This window comes from Rhyacophila brunnea, unplaced genomic scaffold, assembly GCF_057557595.1.
Source record: "Rhyacophila brunnea isolate RB1 unplaced genomic scaffold, BYU_Rbru_1.0 scaffold_7, whole genome shotgun sequence".
Taxonomy (NCBI): Eukaryota; Metazoa; Arthropoda; class Insecta; order Trichoptera; family Rhyacophilidae; genus Rhyacophila; species Rhyacophila brunnea.
Window position 1 is genome coordinate 1,847,111 of NW_028233339.1, and position 22,453 is coordinate 1,869,563.

Below are 22,453 nucleotides of genomic sequence, written 5' to 3' on the forward strand. Positions count from 1 at the left end.
ATATTAATTAAATACAACAAAAATCTAGCTGTTTATTACTAGTAATTTCCTCCATACCATTTCTAAACTACGAGGTCTGAACAAATAAAACAATAGTTAAATCTGTTTAGATTTATTCAAAAATCGCTATCTGAATATGACTAAAATATTCACCATTGTGCAATAACGATCGACCGATAAGACGTCACCGTATTAATATATGTAAATAATATTACCAATTAACTACAATTTATACAAGTGTGATGGAATTTGGATTATCAAACCAAAAGACATACTTACCTACTTTGCGTATTCAGAATATATTTAAAACACTTTCCACTTTTACCTTATCAATATGGCAATGTTGACCATGGTGGAAATCAATCCCAGTATCATATCACAAGGAGTTACCAAATAATTTTACAAACTAACCACATCAGCGAACAATCGTGTATCACATTTAGAGAACATGAACATGCGTGGCCTGGGGGGGGGGGGGTTAACAGGTATTTTTTTATGAATCCCCCACCTTCAAAATCAAAACTATGTGAAAGAAATTATAAAATGATAGAAAAGATATACATATATATTAGGCAGAGGCGAAGACTCCATACTAGGCGATTATTTAAAACCTACCATATTGCTAAATTTATAAATAATCGCTTGATTATTTTATATTATACTCGTATAAAAATAATTAAATGTACTAACGACAGATGTCGTATATGTAGGAATGTATTATACAGATTACAAAACAATCTGCAAAGGTTTAAAAAAAATATACCACAGCAGTCAGCTGTCCTCACGTAAATAAACGTCGTATGATTTCTCAAGGAATTGTGATATTTTTTCGTATTGGCTTTACGTCACGTAACGTCAGAAGTCTATCGAATTATATGAAATATGATAGGCTCTTATCGCAGAGCCTAAAACCTTCGCGCACAATATTGGTCACGTAACCTCAGCAGTCTATCGAATTATATGAAATATGGTAGGCTCTTATCGCAGAGCCTAAAACCTTCGCGCACAATATTGTTGTCATGACTGCACTTTGTCCAAAATAATGAATAATTAGATAATTTAAAAAAAAATCAATGGCGTTTAAGCGCATATTTATAAATATATATTGAATTAATGTGTCATTTTTTTCCGACCATGTCCAATCCTAATAGGATCATATGGGCCTACACAGAGTAGAGGTTTGTATTAACAGATTTTGTTTTTTACGAGAAATGGATGTCAGCCACTTGCTCAACCTATTAGGTCCATACCCTGACTTACACAAATTGAAAAACAATATGTGTATTTGCCAGATCCAGGTTCGAACCTGGGACCCACGGCGTGATAGTCCAACGCTTAAGCCGCGCGGCCACCGTGGGTATGTGTGTGCACTTATTCATTAGTAGTAATATCGGATTATTTTCTCATTTCCCATAAGTATACCTGACAAGTGTGCTCTTTTTCTCAGATCTCCACAGTCTACCTCTTTCCAAGTCACTCTTCGCCACTGATATTAGGTGAACTCCCCATAAAACACACTCTCTTATAGTTAGTGCCCCAATAAATGTTGGGTACAATTACAGTGACCATATTTTGTTGGTGTAAATACTGTAAATAAAGAATATTATTGATTTTTTCCTGTGGCAATTAAATAGTTTTTAAACAAATCTCTCCAGTTTCGATGCGGTATGCGGTCTTTTTTATGTACACAAACGTACGCACGACAAAGGTGGTTTATTCAAACATCGATAAATCTAATGAACACCGCAATTAAAGAACTGTCCTATGAAATAAACGACAAAACGTAACCGTAAGGCCCGTTTCACACGGGACACATGTGTGTCGAGATGCCGCATTTACATATTATAAATTAACGCGACACTCGTGTGTCTCCGTCTGAACGCTCCCATTCATTTATGGCACGTTTCACACGGGACACCTGTGTCGAGCGGCTGCATTTACACATAGGCCCATTTCAGACGGGACCCCGGTGTCCCGTCTGAAAAGGGCCATATATTAATAGGCGCGTTCAGACGGAGATACACGTGCCGCGTTCATTTATATGTACATGCAGTGTTCAGAGATACCAGTATCTAGACACCAGTGTCTCGTGTGAAACGGCTCTATGTGTAAATGCAGCCGCTCGACACACCGGTGTCTGAATACAGGTGTCCCGTGTGAAACGGCTCTAAGTTGTGTCAAACTAGGGGCTTATGGTACTTTGCGGTGAATGGCGGAAAACTCGACATGATTTCGATTCAAAGGGGGGAGTTGTAGGTAATTGATAATAGGTATTTCCTTTACGGTCAATTCAACCAAATACTTATATTTCAGTACAAAGTTACAAACTCGACAAAGCACATTTACCTATATGGTAATTATATAGGTTATGGTATTGATTCTCAACTCATTGAAAGGGGATCAAGGCTACGACGCGCTCTCCCTTCACATGCGAAAGCACTAAATTTTATTACCTATTTAGTGGCTTTCGCTGGACGGCAGCCGCCTCGCGAAAAATGCTTTGGTATACAATCGCGATTACGATAATATAATATTGTAATGATTAATTATTATGAATATTATGATAGTAAAAGAAGATATAAATAATGAATTTATTATTTTCTTCTGTAATATAGAGATGGGCTGAGCAGAATGTTTTTAGTTAGTGATTTACGAAACTCCATTGCTATTAAATTTACAAATATAATAGACCAGTTCGTTTCACATGATAATAAATTAAAATATGTCAAGGAAAGTTTTCTGTGAGTGGATTAATCTACAACCAATATTCATTGATGCGATTTCATAGTGTTGTCTGCAACGTAAATAACGGAGGCGTTGGTCAGTGTATATCAGTAGCGAAGGGTGGAGGTGGGCTGTGAAGATTCGACATAAATAGTACACCTTCGCCAGTCATACGTATTTGTTTTCATTTAACTAAGAATACAATTTGCAGATGATGATGGTTAGTTTTTTAAATTCAATTGAACCCTGCCTAAACCAAACCATAATAGTTAAGGTATACATGGACAATCCGACAAAAAATAGTGCACTCGTTTTCAGTCCTACTTATTTGTTTTTATTAAATTAAGAATACATATTACAGATGGTGTTGGTTAGTTTTTCTTTAAAATTCATTCTCTACATAGTCCTAGACCAAACCACAATCGATAAAAATATTCTTTATCTATAAAATATCTAAAATTATGTATGCTTTTATAGAATAATTTTAGATACTTTAAAAATAACCGAATATTTTTTTAACTATTATCTACTATGGATTAGGTGGGGTTTAATTGAATTTTAAAAAGTAATAAACACCTACTACACATTGTAGACTTAGTTCAATTAAAACAAATAGGTACATTTGACTGACAAAGTGTAGTATGCACTATTTATGTCGGATCATAACAGCATCCTCCACCCTTCGCCACTGGTGTACTTCCGCATATCGCCGTCAAGACGTCCGAAGTTATGATACAGATAATGGTGTTTGACCATTGGTTCCCAACGGTGACCCCTTTTATAATAGCCCAGTTACCTGAACGTCCACGGATTAGTTATAATACATAGTTACATTATAATCCTTTCAGCTTTTCTGAAAAAAATTATGCCAATAATTCCTCGCAGAAAGAGTATCTGTGTCCATATGGAGCACACTTTAGTATTGAAAATGAGACTTACGGCATAGTTGAGTCCGGTAAGATCGGCGTCACCAGACTTGATCCAATCATAAAACTCCATCGCGTTGTCGGTAGGGTCTCCTTCGCCGTACGTGGCAAGAGCGAACACAGCCATTGAATTGGGTATTTCCTTTAGCTTCGTTAATTCCTCCTGCGAAACAAGTTTGCAATTACATATTACCATATTATTATCAATATATTGCTCATGCCTGATTTCATATGATTCAAAAAATATGAGCATATTAAATTTAACGTATCATGCCAGCAGTGAACAGTATTTTACAACGCTTTATTAGCTCGTATTCCTGTTTGTCCGGTGGTTGTTTGTCCAGTACAAATCTTGCAATCGATTTTTAACTATCTTCCCGACTAGCTAGACATTTGAAACTTTTAGAACTTTCAGCTAATTCTGTTTTGTATGAAAAGTTATTTCAGAAAAATACGTAAAAAGTAAAAGACTGTTGAAAGAGTTGCTAAGGAGGTGGTAATAGCAACTAAATTATTAATATATACGTGCGTTACTATGGAAATCAAAATGAAATGTCAAAATGACATTTCAGTATTCTATATTTGTTTGTTTGTTTTTTATCTACTTCATATCAAGTACAAGTTTGAGCATATTGAGCATAATAATTCAACAGAAAATTTAAAAACGTTGTATATAAAAAGTTATTTACGTATTATATACACAATATTATCGAATAATCAAATTCCCTTTTTATTTACACTGTTACGCGTATCGATTAGGATGCTAAGCCAAAAGGTCGTATATGTTTTACTATTAATTATGCTATTATATTAATACTATCGACCGAAGGTACTTGATGGAATTTGAATTTAAATTTTAATGGATTTAAGTTATGTACTATTCCATTTGAGTCGTTTTTTGCGACCCGGGTTTTGCGTTAGGCACTATGTGCATTCACCAACAGGCAAATACACACTGACAAAAACAATTATATATAACATTTGTTATTGTTACAAGTTAGAGTTAACGGTATTCGTTGTCAGTGTCTATTTTCCTTTTGCTGAATGCACATAGTGCCTAAAGATGCCGAAAGGCGAAAAACCCGGTCGTAAAAATGACTCAAATGGAATAGTACAAAACTTAAATCCATTAGAATATTAATTATGTATTTTTTTTGTATTTTACGTTTTGTTTTCTTTACTATTCATAAATATTGTACAATACTTTTACTGTGTATTATGGCGCATTGGTCAATCACTGATAAATAATTAAATGAATGGGATATTTATGGGGTCTTAATGCGATATGGGGTAATCAGTGCCGAAGGGTGGAGGTAGGCTGGATCCGCCATCAATAGTGCACACTAAGCTTTGTCAGTCATACGTATTTGCTGTCGTTGAAATAAGACTAAAATTTACAGATGGTGTTGGTTAGTTTTTTAAATTCAATTAAACCCTGCGAAACCAAACCATAATAGATAACAGTCAAAAAATACTTGTCTATCTATAAAATATCTAAAATTATGCAATTAAATCATACATTACGTTGAATATTTTATAGAGAATAATATTTTTATCTATAATAGTTTTGTTTAGGCAGGGCTTAATGAATTTTGAAAAAATGAGCCAACAATATTTGTAATATGTATTCGCAATCCATCGAAAACAAATAAGTAGAAATGAAAAAGTGTGCACAATATTGTCGTTATAACCCAAAATTTACCAAAAATACTATGGTTGGTTTAGCCATGGATTAATTGATTTTTAAAAACTAACCAATGCCATCTGTAAATTGTAGTCTTAGTTCAATAAAAACAAACACGTATGACAAACAAAGTTTAATATGCACTATTTATGTCGGATCTTAACACCCCACCTCCACCATTCGCTACTGTGGGGTATTAATTCAGATAGGCTATACCCCAATACACTACATTTTGAAGCAGGGTTTTGAATGTGTGAGTGTCCTACCAAAATGAAACACATTATAGACGTGCAATAGTGTGTTACAACCTTCAAATACACCAGTATTGAATGAGCGCCAGTGCGTAAACTGAGAGCAGTTTTCAGAAGTAGGACAAGCTTAGAATGACGTATTCTTGACACGTTATTATATTATTCCACAATCGTAATCGCTTGCCTGTCACTCCACACCCGCTAGGTTTTCAGTTCCCATTAATTCTGTGTTAGACAATAAAATTTAGAATACCAAGTTCGTCGTCTCAAAAGTACGTCAACAAAAGTTATTTCGTGACGAAATTACCTTTTTTAACGGTTTTCGTTTAGTAAACTAAACATTACAAGCAATTATATTTCATAGTTCATTTTTTCGAACTTTTTGTGTGGATAATTTGTTAGATTTTGCGTATCAACTGTAAAAAGTCTAACTTATTACCACGGAACTCGTGTAATTACAAAAACGAGTTATCGATGTTTTTGTTATTATTCAATTTAAAAAAAATAACATCTTGAAAAACCTTTAGATGGATAGAAAACCGCCAATGAATAAGAATTTATCATTATTAATTATATTATGATATCTAGGTTCAAAGTTATGCGAAAACACTGGTGAATATACCTACTAAAGAAATTTTGCCGAAACCATTTGGCCGATTTACAGAACGCAAAAAGCATTCAAGCCGAATGTCTTTTTTATGAATCAGTTATTTGTCGAATTAAAAAAAAATACATGGCTTATATCTGAAATATACTGTGAAATAATATTACAGTCTTGATCAATCTACTGTTTGTTAAAACGGTAAAGCTAAAACACTAAAATGTTGAATTGTTTCAAGTAAATATTAACTACAATAATTCAATTAATAAAGAAAAGATCCAGAATGGTTAAACGTTAAAAGAAAAATAAGTATGTATTGTGTAACTGCCATAATCATTATCATTAATATTTGCTTTGAATTATTTCATCAAAATATACGTTGTACCTCAATAAATGCCACGGATTTTCGAAACTTATCGATTTAGCAAAAATCCGGTTGATGTTGATTATTCAATTCTGTGGGAAAACTTTTCTGTCAGTTGGCGTAATGGTTTCTACCAATTTTCCTTCGCACAAGTTAGCGGACGTCAAATAGTACCATACAATGACAACACCGCGTCTCGCTTACGCTTGTAGAATGAGATTGGTGAGACAAGTCAGCAATTTTACGTGTAAACAGTTATTATCGCGATAGTTTAAAATACACACGATTGGTGACGGTAAATCCATGCACGTGTACAGCGCTATAATGCACTCATAATGAATTTTTAATTTGACAGAAGACGTCTTCGATAATAAAAGATTATAATAAATGATTATAGGTAATATGATAACAGTATTATCAATTTCATACTAGAATATATCGGCTACGGAAAACCATTAGGTACGCATGATACATTTAGATAACTATTATCACTCATTTGCATTACATTTAGATAACTTTGAATGTTGAATTATACAAAAAATCATAGATTGCAATTCACATACTTTTTTATGAAACAGCAAAATTTCACTGGAAATTTAATACATTTTATATGGTAGGTACTTATAATATTATATACGAGAATACACAGCGCCGTTAATTTTATATTATACGTGGGAAGTGAAAAATATTACGAAAGTATTGTCTCTATTTGCTTGGAAATGTTCTCAATATCGATTAGGTCATTTTGAATAAGTGTCAAAGGCACAAAGGTACCAAATCAAGCTGATTTCACAAACCGCTTTATAATTGCAAATTTTCATTCTACTTTATATGCCACGTACGAATTATAATTTGCATTTTATAAACCAGCATAACAGGTGCCATTACTTAACAGATATACCAACGACCTATATTCTACTATGTTGAAATTTAAATGTCTGGTTTACGGAAAAGATATCTATGGAATATGTATGAAACAGCATTGAAAATAAATATTTTTTTATGATTTATTTCAGAAATATTCAATAATCTAGAAAACACTCAATCATTTTACTTGACATATAAGGTAAATATTACCTACGTACCGTTGCTATCGGTTTATTATCAATTATCATATAAGTGGCGAATTATTAAGAGAAACACTTTATATATTTATATACTTTATAGTCACTTAATGGCCAAACAAAGATACTGCATACTATAGCTTCAGAATTACTTCCTTAGTCATTTTGATAAAGATAAAACATTAAGTTAATAATTACTAATATACAAAGGTGTATATTACAGTGGTTTTTAAACTGTGATTCCCGAATACCCAGAAGTCTGCTGTAATTTCGCAAATAATTAAAAATTAACCAATTTGTATAGTAGGTAATGCTAACAATTACGAAAAAACTGTACGCGTAAAATGAGACAGAATAATAAAGAAGAAAGACGAGATAAAACCGATTAAATTAAATAAAAAAGTGTGATGTTACCATGTCGCATTCCTCTGGGTCGGCGACCATGCCTTTCATTTTATATCGCACTCCTTCTTTGGCAAGTCGGCCTGCAAACTCCTCGCCGGTTCCTGTCTGCGATCCATAGAAAACCACCAGGCTACGACCCGATGACTTTAGTTTCTTTATGAAAGAGCTCTCTGATGCTGTGGCTGTGAGTGTGGCAGGTCTGAAATAAATCAAAATAATATTGTAGTTTGGCAAAACAAGAAAACCTTATTATTCTAACGAATTTTACGGGAAAAAAAAAGTTATAGTCAGCCGTAAGGGCGAATTGTATGAAAATGACGATTTTATAATATGTACATATCGATCTCATTTTGCAGCTGGTGTGTCCCGTCCATTATACCCCGTTTACACGTGCATTGATTTACTGACAGTACGTATTATCGCGGCTATAACAAAAAGATGTACATGTAAACACGTTGCAGGATTGCGGACACGCGACAATTGGACTGTGCGATATCTGCGCCTGCGCAATAGAACCATAGTGGCGAACCTACCGGTAAAAAAACAAAGTACACCGCGCAGACTCATTTTGACGTTTACTGATTTTCACGGCCTGTCAAATATCACCTTAAATGCATAATTTTGAAAACGATATCAGCTTCGCAAAATGTCACTTAATTTACAAAAATGCATAACGCTGCTCCATTTGCGGGATATTAAGAAAATAAAACTATATACTAACAAATATAATTTCCAAATAGGGTAAAAAATACACTCGACAGTAATTAACGCAAAATATAATCTAACTTAGTAAAACTGACTGTGTGTCAGAAAATATTGAAGTTAAAATAAAGCGAAGAGAGCTTCCATAAGTTTCTTTGTATCCATCTGTGTGAAAAAAAGTAATTCATATGAGTAGATTCGACTGGTCATTTTTCTCACTTACCTATGAAATAATATTATTGTTAATTTGGCATCTTCTGGTTATTCAATTTTAAGACTTTTTTTCCTTTTCCTTCCACACACAGATATTTACGATGCAGTATAATTGCGGTGACCATACGTCCGTTATTAAAAAATAAAGAATAAGTAGTAACTTATTTTAAGGCGTAGTACTTTAAATATTCTTCCCTAAAAACCCACTTTTTTATTTTACCATTTAAAGAAGGTACATATCTATATAAATTATGTTTTAGAACCAGTGCAACAGTAAAGTTTGTGATTCCACACAAAATGTGTTAATATGCGCAGTATGTATGATTAGATAATACAGAAATAATTGTTGTGTTACAATGAAAATATTATAGGTACCTACTGTTATTATGCACTGTATGAACAGTGTTATATTGTAGCTATTAAGATTTTGCACAGAACCAATTAATGCGAAAACCAGTTAATAATTTGAAGCCAGCTTTGGTTTATGACTTAATGACAGTCATGTCATAAAACGAAAAATGCAAAGTAAACCTAGTGTCCTCAAATATTACCAATATGGAATGCGCGTTTCGATTACGTGACAAACTTTAATTCATGTTATGATACATACGTAAATATTGGGGTACATGGGTCAATGAGAAATGGGACCAGTCTCAGGAAATAAAAACTAGAATTGAGATCACAAGGAGCGCCTTTCTCAAAATGAGACGCCTCCTTAGCAATCGAGATCTTAACCTAGGTCTGATACTGCGTATGGTACGTTGTTATGTGCTCTCGATTCTTTTCTATGGTATGGAAGTATGGACACTAAACCAAGAGATGTCACGGAGACTTGAAGCTTTCGAGATGTGGCTGTATAGACGCATCCTCAAAATTCCTTGGACTGACCGGGTGACAAATGTTGAAGTTCTCAATCGAATGGGGAAGGACCGAGAAGTTCTACGTAGTATCAAAACCAGGAAACTACAATTCCTCGGCCACATTATGAGAGAACAAAAATACAGCATTCCCCAACTCGTCATTCAAGGAAAGATCAATGGGAAGCGTAGCAGAGGACGGCGCCGCATTTCATGGCTTAAGAACCTCCGTGATTGGTACGAGTGCAGCTCCACCGAACTGTTCCGGGTAGCAGACGACAAAGATAAGATCGCCTTGATGGTGGCCGACCTCCGCTAGGGGATGGCACAATAAGAAGAAGAAATATTGAAAATAACACACACGTATTTAAGTTTATCCTATATTTCTCCACACTCGAGAATTGCACCTCTTACAGTCACACGAAGACAGTAACCCAAACCAGTTATCTTATTTTGGTGTTCTTGGGATTTAGTTAAGTTGATATAGGTAGATATATGTTTTAATTAAGTCAATGGCTACAAAGTAAAATGTGTTTTAGCTGCAGAAAGAATCTACTTTCAAATATATCAAGACTGAAATATACTCCCATAATTAATAATTAATAGTAACATAATCAGGGAAACGACTGACCTTCAACCCTTATATTTAAAACATGCATACAATTTTAAAAATAAAAGATTACTCTAATTTTTTATACGATCGATGTTAAGGCGAATAAAACTATTTTAAAGATTTACTCACTGTATTGAATATTTGGTAGTGCTGATTTCTTCTTTCTTCTCTGGTTTCCTGATGAGGAAGTACCATCCTGCGAAAAGGATTGCGCCGATCAACATCCAGTCTGTCATGTCAGGCATTCCAAAGTATGAGGATTCACTCTCTATCTCTATCTCCGCAACTATGTCTTCTGCGGCGGCGTCCATGTTTCTTTAGTTACCTGTAACAAATAAAAAAGAAACCATACAATTACAATATTTTATATATAGGTACCAGAACTGTTAGGTAACTATAATGGATTTATATTTTAATTTAAATAAACTTAAGAGCATCCATAAGTGAAACGGCAAATAATTTTCAACAATAGGTGGGACGAAATTTCGCATCGTCGCCAATCGCCGAGCGGCATTCGAAGTGAGAGCACGTCGATTTTCTTTGTGATGGCGTCGTCAGAATATATTCTTATATCGTGTAAAGATGACTAAAAAACGTTATCCCTGTACTCGAAAAAGCAAACATGTCAATGAATATATTATTATTATTACTAATATAACAATAAACATAACACCGAATGGACGCATGTTGAATTGTTATGACAAATTATGTTCCGTTCGGCACGCGTCATTGGCACAATCCGCGCGTAGCATAGTTACGATCTTTTTAGAGTTTTAGACCATGCCTCAGCTGAGGTATAGCCTTAATACCCGAACAAGTTTTCCTTTAGTGCAGAACAATTATAATATTATAATGCAATGGATTTGGGTTAAAATCCGATTCGTTACAATTTTTCTATGATTGTTTCTAACAGGTTATGTAAATTATTTAAATAAAAACACAATGTGTGGTAGTTATTCCACATATTTAAATAATATTCGGGACTGGTTTTATCCAGAGTGTTGGAGCGTAGCTCGGAGCAGGAGCACTGAGCAGTGGAGCAATGGGGTTTTACCAGGAGCATCGAAAATTTGTAGTGCTCCACGGCTCCGGATGATTTTTTATTATTAAATTTTCGTCCTAAAATCCAATTAAAATATTATATTTAACACTCTACAATATTGAAATTATTTGAAATATGGCAACAGTGCCGAGCAGTGTTGCCATATTTTTCTATGCTGATTATGGTACAAAGGCGTAAAAATTATAGTATTTCTGAAAAATAGATAGTACAGGAACATTTTTCGTCTTGAATCCTTTAAAATTATAGTATTTTGGTATATTTGGCGTAAAATTATAGTATTTTACATTTTTCGTGAAATCAAAATTACAGTATTGTACTATAATTATAGTACGGTTGGCATCACTGGTGCCGAGTGATAAAAACCTCACTTTTTTGACAGAAGAGGCAGATAATGAAAGAGGATTTGCTGTCAGAAATTTAGTTTAATAGAATAAAGAAAGGGACGATTAACAACCTTTATTTCAAAACTGCATATTTTTTATGTTTTAACATTTGTATACATTATAGGTACTACATTTTAAAACTTTTTACCCGGAGCGAAGCAGACCCTGGAGCGGAGCTGGAGCAAGTATTAGGTTCCGTATTACAGGTATTATGGACCAGATTATAATTATAATGTTTTAAAAACCTAGGTAGAGAAAGGTCTTTGTTTATTTTAATTAATAGGTACAATATTTTTCGGCCAAGACTTGACAGTTAACATTATTAAAGGTGTTCCGTATGTTATATATCCGCATGTTATGTATGTTCCTATCTTTGTTCAAAATCCAAATAATGTATGTTTTTGTAATTATGTCAACAAAACATTAAATCAATAATTATCTCGTCCAAACCCGTAATTCCCAGATTGAAAATTCTGTCCGAGAATGAATCAGTAATTCGAACGAATCTTGTATGTAGGTACATCATTTTATAAAAACAATTTGTTATGCGTGCCGTTTAACTGAAGCATATGGGTAACTCTATCAATAGTCTTCGTATATTGTGTCTTTATTTTAATATACGCCTACACAATCAATGATCACCATAATCATGCCAATCAGTGAGCACAGGATGTCATAATAAGTAGGTAGTACTTAGGTACATCGTACATTGTATCTATATTTCAGACAAAGTAGATACAATATACTGTATATATTATTATTATTATACTTCATGTCTGTTATATTTATAAGGACTTGTTGGCCTAAGAAATCTGAAAAATGTACAATTGGACTGAGTTTTGAATTTAGAATTGAAACGAAAAAATGGAAAACTGTAGGTATCTAGTAAAATCTATTTTAGATTGAGATCCAATTCATTTTAAGAAATATCGCATATCTAAGAAAAATAATAATAGATAACGCTATAAAATGGAGAACAGGGACTAATTTAAGTAGGTAGGTAGATAAGTGAAATTAACAAAATGCGATTCCTTGGTTTATATACGATACACGTGTATCACAAAATCGCTATCAATATTACAAAATTCGCACATTCCGCGAATAGAAAAGATACATAATAATAATATAAATAGTTATAATCACTGTAATCAACACGGTCACATTTCAAAACAAAATATTATTCTAACAGTGCAAAACAATATTTTTTTTAATTAGATCAACAATCCTGCATAATATATTATCATGACTGCTTCCTAAACCCTACAGAATGTTTTTGAAAAGGGAAGCGGTTCTTAGCCATTTACTCAACCTATTAAATGAGACAATAGGTGGCGAACCTTTGTATGCATAGGTGACAAAAAAACTAAAAAAACAATATAATGGGTGGCGTGCCAATAAACTTATTATTAAAATTAGGAACTGCATTTTATAATATAGCTTTGACCGAACGCTTTCCCTAAAAAAGTATCATCCAGATTCCATGTCAAAGCTTTTTTAAATTGTATCTTCCAATCCATCCATTGAAATCCATCCAGAATCATTTTAATCGTGTCATTTATATTAATTTCCATCTAGAACCGACTTTTAGTTTTTCACCCAAAATTATTATTCCCGTTTCGGGAACTCTTTCTCACCCACAATACTACCTAGATCATTTATGTATGCTACCAGAGGTTCTCTAATTCTTTCTTGTCCCAGCAGAATATTGAAATAATTATAATTTAGAATCCATAATATAATATACGTCGCTATTAATATACATTATGTTTTAATTAAATTTTATCATTGTTTAAAATATTTATCAAAACTTGTGTGGTTACAAACAGTATTAAGATTGCTGCGGTGATTATAAAATTTAATGTACTAAACTTTGATAACAATTTTAACAAGTTTCGCGAACGTGGGGTTATTGACACGGCGACCTTCAATGTACGAACTTAACAAGTAATGCAAATTTACGCTTCAATAGTATAAGGTCGCAAGGTGTTTTCTAGGGGTCGCCAACTAAATAGTAAACTGAAATAAAATAACGACGATGATGCATATTATTAAACATCAAAATCAAATCAAAGTCATTCACTGCAATATTCGAAATGGGCTAAGAAAATAGACTAAATGACAGAAGAAAATGATATATTTTCTCCAATAGCATTTCAAAAATATAAGTAGGCACCTAATCATGGCCCCCCAAGGGGGGGGGGCTGACAGGGCTCTAGCCTGGGGGCCCAGGCTCATGGGGGGGGGGGGCGGCGTGGCGAGTCGACCAAATATGTGAGATAAACACACAGACAACAAATTTGCTCTAATAGTAAAAAAAGTCAATTTTTAATTGTGTCATTACTTGATAACTCCATAATTCAAGTGGATGTAAGTATTAAAAATACACTAAACACCCTTAATTTTACCGTGAACGACATTTGGAAAACGCTACTATAGAGCGTCACATTGCCTTTAACCTTTGCGATAGGTAAGGGGGCCCGACAAAGATCCTAGCCTTGGGGCCCGCTTCAGGATGTGGGGGCCATGCACCTAATGATAAACACTACGAACAAAGTTTTCCGAGGAATTATTAAAATTCCGATTAGAATCAATGTCCAAACCATTTTTTTAAACTCTTCCGGGCAAATTTTTTTACCAACTAATTAAAGAAATTCGAATTCCAGAACTTTTTTCAGTTTTTCCAGCCAAATACTATTTATTATACGGTTATAATCTCGTCATCAATTAAATATTGTAAATAACATTTAATTTTTTAGGTAGGAAGTAGGTACATACATGAAAAATTTAAATAAAATTTGTTGAACACCGGAATTATACAAATCTGGTTTGACTTTTTTGATATTGCGTGCCAGCTTAAAATTGCAAATTGCAGATTAATCACTATCAACATTTCCGGTTCAAATTATCAAAAAATAAACAACAATAATAATTATGCAATTCAGTATAATATAATATATTTTGTCACTTAGTAACTTCATGTCTAGCTGTGAAATGCATAGTCAGATTGTGAAGATGCTACGTTTTCTTCCTACTTATATTTACGGTGACTTTTCTTAACGGAAATAGGGACAGTTGAATTTTTCTGGTGTTTTCCTGATGTATCAGAACTGTCGTAAATTTCTCTTTAAATAAAATATTATAGTATTTCCTCAACAAATATAGTACGCATACATGTCAAGCAAGTCTTTAGGATTTTTAACTTCACATCCAATTCCATTTATTATGTTCTTTAGTGCCATTAACAGAATTATAGTATGTATTTTACTTCCAATATTTAACGTAGTTTTATATATTTTTTAAATATCGCAAAATAGTCACATTTCTATCATTACAAAACAAAACGAGATTATTTCTTTTCCTCCCTCAAAGACCTACCAATCTCCACGTTGCAAGTCATTTTCTGGGGTTCGGCAAAAATAAAGTAGGTACGATGTTGAAAAATATCTTGCTCATATAAAGAACAGGTATGTATATTAAATAAAGCACGGGTGGTCACCGTAAATCTATAATATAAAAATTAATATTTGTTTGTTTGTTTGTTCGTATTTTCCGATCCGATTGCGATAAAACTTTGTCAACCTATTGCTTGCACTTGCGCGAAGAGTATAGGCTATATCTTATATATAAAAATGAATGTCTGTCTGTCTCGTATCGGTTCCTATACCATTCATCCGATTGCGATGAAATTTTGTTAAGTGGTTTTATGCACACTCGCAAAGGTTTCTGAATTAGAAAAATCATCATCGTCTTCTTCTTCTTCATTCCATTTTCTTTTAATCGTATGGTTCCTATACCATTCATCCGATTGCGACGAAACTTTCGTCAGTTATTGTACGCACACCCGTAAAGGTTTCTGAATTAGTACAACCATCTTCTTCTTCTATTCGTATGCGTTCCTATTCCATTCATCCGATTGCAATAAAACTTTCGTCAGTAATTGTGCCAACACCCGCGAAGGTTTTTGAGTTAAAGTACAACCATCTTCTTCTTCTTCTATTCGTATGCGTTCCTATACCATTCATCCGATTGCAATGAAACTTTGGTGAGTTGTCGTGCGCATGCCCACGAAGATTTCTGAATAAGAAATACATCTTCTTCTTCTATTCGTATGCGTTCCTATATCATTCATCCGATTGCGATGAAACTTTTTTTTTTGACTTCATATTAATAACATTAATAACGTTTGCATATTTTGGATTCGACTTTAATTTAGTGGTCTTTTGTTTGACCTTTACTCCTATTAGAATTATTTTCATATTGCCATATATTACACAGATATTTTAATATTAAAAAAATAATTACCTTTTATTATTTTTTAAATAGGTATCTAAGATAAATATAAAATGGAGTAGAACGGTGCACTGTGATACATGCAATGTAATGCGGTGTTTACATTTGCGTATATAAGTAGATTGAATAAGTGACAGGTGAGTTTCGACACACGCAAAATAAGTGTCTGGTACAAATATAATTACTGTTTACACTTAGTGAATATGGTGTCATACATAAATATGACAATATAAGTGTCAAATGTAAACGTACCATAAGAAGCGAACAGTATTTGAGATGTAGACATATTATTATACTATCGCCGTATTCACAGGATTTCGTAGAAAACTAAAATTACGAACTTGTAAGGAAGTCATTACGATAAGACTACGTTTAAGGAAAACATCATTGATTCAGTGATACAGCAAAAACCGCAGTATTTCGATTAAGTCGTTAGATGCAAACAATGCGAAATGCTTCAGCTTACCATTCTATGAAAAACAGGTTTACTATGTCGTCACATGTTTTGCTTTTTTATTTGAATTTTGCCTGTTGAAATTGCTGCTGAAGTCTACTGGGGAATTGAAGGGTTCGCGTGCATGTTCCGTGCGTTGTAGCTTATTCGGTAGACTACAAAGGGAAAGAGGAATGGCCCTGCACTTCAGGAGGTAGGTAGCCGAAACCCGTACTTCCAGCCTCACAAAGTCGTGGCACGAAACTGAGTTTCGATCTTATTGCTATTAGTTATTGGTTATTATTATATTAGTTATTGTTTATTCGTCAAGTGCGATATGGTAAAATGTTTGTAGAAAATGATAATTAGTTCATATTGAAAAAATATGAATACGTTACCAATTAATATGAAGGAAATATTCAATGCAAAATCTTCATTTACTGCACACAGGTTACTGCACCGTTGTATGTCATTAGGAAATAAAACATGCCAAAACGGAAAGTATAAATAGGCACACTAAAACAAACAATAAAAATGTGTAAGTATTTTAACATTCAAGGGAAGATTTCCAATAAGCGAGATCCTAGCAGAAGAAAAACATTATTTTTCAAGAATGTCGGACACCGGTTTGAGCTCAGCAACTCAATCACTGTTTAGAGCTGGGGTCCACAAAGTGTGTCCCGCGAGCCAATTAGTCCCATGTCACCTTTTTATGTGTCCCGCGAGATTTATGTTAAATCTGTATTCATTTTTATTCTTCATATCGAATATTAAAAATTACTTTTAAAATTAAATATCCACTGGAAAGAATGAGAACTTTCACTTGGGGTATATCCAAATATAGTTCAACAAGCTCATCAAATGGCTTGTTTATTTGGAAGTACCTATATTTGTGAAAATACATGTTCTACAAGAAGCATTAATAAAATCAAAATTAACAGACAACCATATCGCATCTGTTTTACGTAATGACACCACAAAATTTGAGCCTAGATTGCAGGATTTAGTTTCAAACAAACAATTGCATAAATCACATGGTGAAATAATTTAAATATTATTTTTATTATATTAATAAGAGTAATTAATAATAATGTATATTTAGGTAAAAATATAAGTTTACAAAAATATATTTTTATTTTTGTGCCTTGTTTTTTAAAAAAACAGAACATATTTACAAAAGAAAGATGATTTGATTTCAATATTGGCCCTTTAACGAAAAAGTTTGTGAACCCCTGGTTTAGAGTAACGACAGACACGGAAAATATGTCAAAATCATCGCCAATGTCCGATATCGGATATGGCACATATTATATGATAACAAGTCACATATAAATATGGGATCTAGTATTTTTTTAAATACCTACTTATATAAATTTGTATACTATCTTATAATGTCGAGCTAGAATATAGTAACGCTACGTAAACCGAGTGTATGATTAAAGCGAATTTTGTGGCTTAGGAATCTATAAAAATAGTTTATTTAAAAGACGTAACTAAACTGGATACCAACATTGCTCCAATAATCAGTCAAAATGATCTCCAATCACTGCTAAGAAATGGAACGCAACAACGAACTAGCTATATCAGCGGCTAATGGTAAAGGTAGGCTGTTAAGATGCGACATAAATAGTGCACACTAAACAAATACGTTTGACTGACAAAGTTTAGTGTGTACTATTTATAGTCTACCTCCACCCTTCGCCACAGGCAGTGACGTCCCGTGGGGGTAGGCAGATTGAGCGTCGCTTGGGGGCGGCAGTTACTTGAAGGGCGGCAAACCGAGGAAAATCATTTGGTATATATAGAAATAACCCCCTAAACTTAGTACTTAATAACGAAAATATCGTTCCTTTCAAAAATTCAGCTCACTGGTTGGAAACAAATTGTATTAATTAGCTTAAAAGGTTTAACAGGACTTTAATTTTTGTCAGTTTCGCGATGTCTAGTTTACTTCCGTTGCCGTTCGACGTCCTTGGTGACCAGAAACAACACGAGCACAGATATTAAAAATATTGTATAAAAATGGGGCGGCATTATGGCGCTGCCCAGGGACGGCATTTTGTCTAGGGACGTCACTGGCCACAGGTACCTATATATCGAGTTCCTACATTTATAATGTAGAAGTTACAATACGAGTATATCAAAAAAAAAATTTATAAAATTTAATTTTATGTAATTATTTTAACGATGAAATAAAATTATGCCAAATAAATAATGCTAGCAAGATGGAATCATAATAGACTCACTCTCACAAAGAATTTGCAAAATGTGCGTATTAAGTATGTATAGGAATTTCATCATGACGTCTAAAATGATTTCTTGAATGAAAAAATAAACTTTCTTCCTACAAACGGTTTTGTTGGCATGCCATTTCGCCACACTTTGAATATTCACGTTAATTATTTAAGTAATTCAAAACTTTACATAACATCGATAAAAAAAATCAATCAGACGTACCTATCTGTCGACAAAATAAATTATAAAAAATCACACATGAGAATATTCTGGGAGACGTGACCACGAGTCAGTAGTAGTTGATAAAAACAAGTTTTCCCAATTAACAGAGTAAGGACAATTTATTTTTTGGTATTTACACAGATTTGTTAGAGAAGATAAGGAAAACTGTACAGGGACCTAAATTGTTCAACACGTTGAAAATAACATGTACGAGTCCGAACATGCCAAAAGGATATTACGTATTTGTGTGCAATTAGTTTTTTTTTGTAAGTATATATACGAAAACTTTCTTTTTGATTTATTTATCTGAAACCGGTCGGTCAACTTGTGGACGGACGAAGTTGTCTGGTGTAGATTTTCAAACGTTTCGCTCAAATTACAACGCTCGTAAAGTTTTGCCTACCATATTATAAAATATAGTAGTGGCGAAGGTGGAGGTAGGCTGTTAAGATCCGACATAAATAGTGCACATAAAACTATATCATGTAGAGTCATCTATACTATTAATAACAAGTATGTTGGAATTTAAAGGTAATCATTAAACATCTTTTAAAATATGCATAAATATTGTATGTAAACTAATTGTAAAACCATACAATTTTTTTAAGATGTGAGTTAAAAGAAGAGTTGGAAATGTAACCGGAACCGAAAACTTATAACCCGTTAATTAATTTTGGACCGGAACCGTGGCCAAAACTGTTGTTTCTAACTATTGACATCCATAACTGGGACCCCTTAAAGTGTCGGGGTTCTTAATATTAATTCACATAGTATAGATTCTATGAAGTACATTTTGAAAAAATAATATAGACACCTCAAACCAATTGACACATATTTTTTGAAATTTGGATATTGGTTTTTCGACTGGAACTGAATATTATAAAAGTCATGTATTGTATCAGCAGCTCTGGTTAAAATTGGAATTTGCAACGTTTGAAACAAAGTGGGTATATGGCTCATGTCAATGGTCAAGCTTTGGTATTTATCCCCACGACCTTGACATAAAGATATAGGTACACATGTCTTGTTCAACAGCATTCGTTTGACGTCTGACTGTCTGAATATTAATTATTTGTGTAATATTATACTCTTTTATTGTGTCAACTGTCAATACACGGTGGAACTGCATTGTATTATTGATTAATTTTAATTAATCAATAAGTAATATTTTACAAAATTATCAATGGTTTTGTTGACTCGCCAAAACTACTCGAAAGGGTTGGTTTCCACTGTCTATCAAGATTTACGCGAAACCAAATTTGGTACCACGTTAGTCGTAGTGATTCAAATTATGCACAAAACTCCTTTATTTGGCGTTCTTCTTTAAATTACAATATGTCTTTCTCCGCCGTTGATCCTTTCAATAATACATCTGTTTCGTGTAAACGCGCTATCTCCAAAATTTTGAATAATGGATATTAACCAAATTTAAAATGTATGTATATATTTTATAATATACTATCATTTCCCTCCATTTTCGAAAGTGAATAGCAAGCTGTCACTTTGTGTTTTTGTATGGATTTAGGACTTGGAGGTGAACATATGACACACCGGAATTGTGATCAGAAACGTCGAGATGTATTTACGTTTATTATATACTAAATGGTTACATTTTTAATAATTTATTTTATGCCGAGAACGAAATGTACGTGTTTGCGGTTTGGCTGTTTGCAGCGTTCTGCCCGCCATCTTGTGTTTCGCTTTCAACCAGAAGCATTGTCAAAAAGGCGACGTTGCAAATATTTTTAACGGTCGTGATCTACGGCATTGCCGGGCTCTATTATTATTTATTTTCGTAATCAGCTCTTACTATGTGTTGGATTTGATACCGACTCGGGCCTCTCCAGATACACAGAGACATCCCCAAATGGGGACCATACGGGGGAGTAACAATACTTAACTTATTTTTGTCTATAATTATTCCTCATTTTTCATATGTAATTTCGTTATATTTATGCTCTTCTTACTTTCTCACTTTTTATTCTTGGTAGGCTTAACTATATTATAATTTATACATGGAAACTTTGTTGGTTACAATATAATTATTTCACTGTTGTTTTTTAAACATATTTTTGTATTCAAAATGTACCTAACTGTTTGTTTCCTTAATAAATAAATAAAAAATTAAATGAAAAAATACGTCATTACCAAGTGTTTTACTAAAAGCGAACTACTATGCTGTTACTATAAGCCAGGTGCATAAGGGGATACTATCGTATCCTTTTACACATATTGTTATAAAATGAAAAGATTTGTCTCACCACAAATGGTGACAATTTATCAGGTCACTTTCTCCTTCACACGGTGTAGGTACTGTAATATGATAATTACACAAAAGATAAAATAACATTGATAAAGTAGTTATTATGTCAACATGATTATTAGCCGGGATAGATCCACTGCTGGATGACATACTAAATGTACTTCTTTATAATTCACTTGTTCGAACCAATGTCGATTATTTGGACCCCGTATCCGTTGAAGTACGGTCTTAATGTAGAGAAAGTTCAGAGAGGAATTTTTACGTATAGCTAAATGGATACTATTCGTGAGCTTATTCAACTGACACGTAAGCGTCAAAATAGATATTTATTTGAAGATGTATTTCAATTATATGTGTGGTGTAAATGAAAGTGTATAGTTATTGTCATTCTTGCTAGTATTTATCTGTGCGACACAGGGCTCGAAATGGACCGGAACGCACCGTAGCGCCGTTCCGGTTCGTAAAATCGGTAAAATTATCGATCCGTCTCGTGGAAAAAAATAATTTGACCGTCTGAGCTAGATAGACCTTATAACAAAAAATCTAACAGTTATATTTATAAAATACAAATAAAATTTGATAACGATGTTAATAACTTCATAAAATTTTCGAGCGCTCCGGTTCGTAATCTTTTCCATTTCGAGCGCTCGTGCGACATGAAAAAAATCTAGGAAATTGATTTGATGAAACAATTATTTGTTCTCTCAATGCGTAGAACTAAGATTCCATTGATAATGTCAATTGGGAGGGTACCAATATAATTGTGCAATGGCCAGATTGCTTCGGATATAATGAATTCACTGTAAAAGCTTTAATTTTTGAGGTAAATGTGTTTTATTTATTTAGTTCAAATGAACTTAGCAATGCACAACGAAATTTTACAGTTCAAAAATCAACCCAGACATTCCCGTTTATAATTATTGAATTAATGATTAATAATCCCAGAAAAGGTTTTTCGATTTAATGACCAGTTAAAGAAATTTTTGAATAGTTTTTTTTTTCAATTATAAAGAAAAGACCCTTCTACATCAAATTGCATTATTAACTCAAAACCTTGAAATGTTGAGTAGTTGTTTCCATATAGTAGAAGTGACGTGTGGAATTTGAATGGTAACATACGAGGGTGGGTCAATAATTCCTTAGAAAAAAGCATTAAAACA

The 22,453-nt window shown here is 33.3% G+C and overlaps 1 protein-coding gene across 1 annotated transcript in view; it reads right to left on the reverse strand.

Annotated features, from left to right (window-relative positions):
- Positions 1-22,453, reverse strand: part of Cpr (Cytochrome P450 reductase) — a 92,271-nt gene that overhangs the window by 21,587 nt on the left and 48,231 nt on the right. The window contains exons 2-4 of the mRNA XM_085957901.1: positions 10,534-10,729; positions 8,029-8,218; positions 3,664-3,813 (exon numbers count right to left, since the gene is read on the reverse strand). Of these exons, the coding sequence (XP_085814027.1) occupies positions 3,664-3,813; positions 8,029-8,218; positions 10,534-10,715 (522 nt within the window). The 5' untranslated portion in view covers positions 10,716-10,729. The remainder of the gene's footprint in view (positions 1-3,663; positions 3,814-8,028; positions 8,219-10,533; positions 10,730-22,453) is intronic.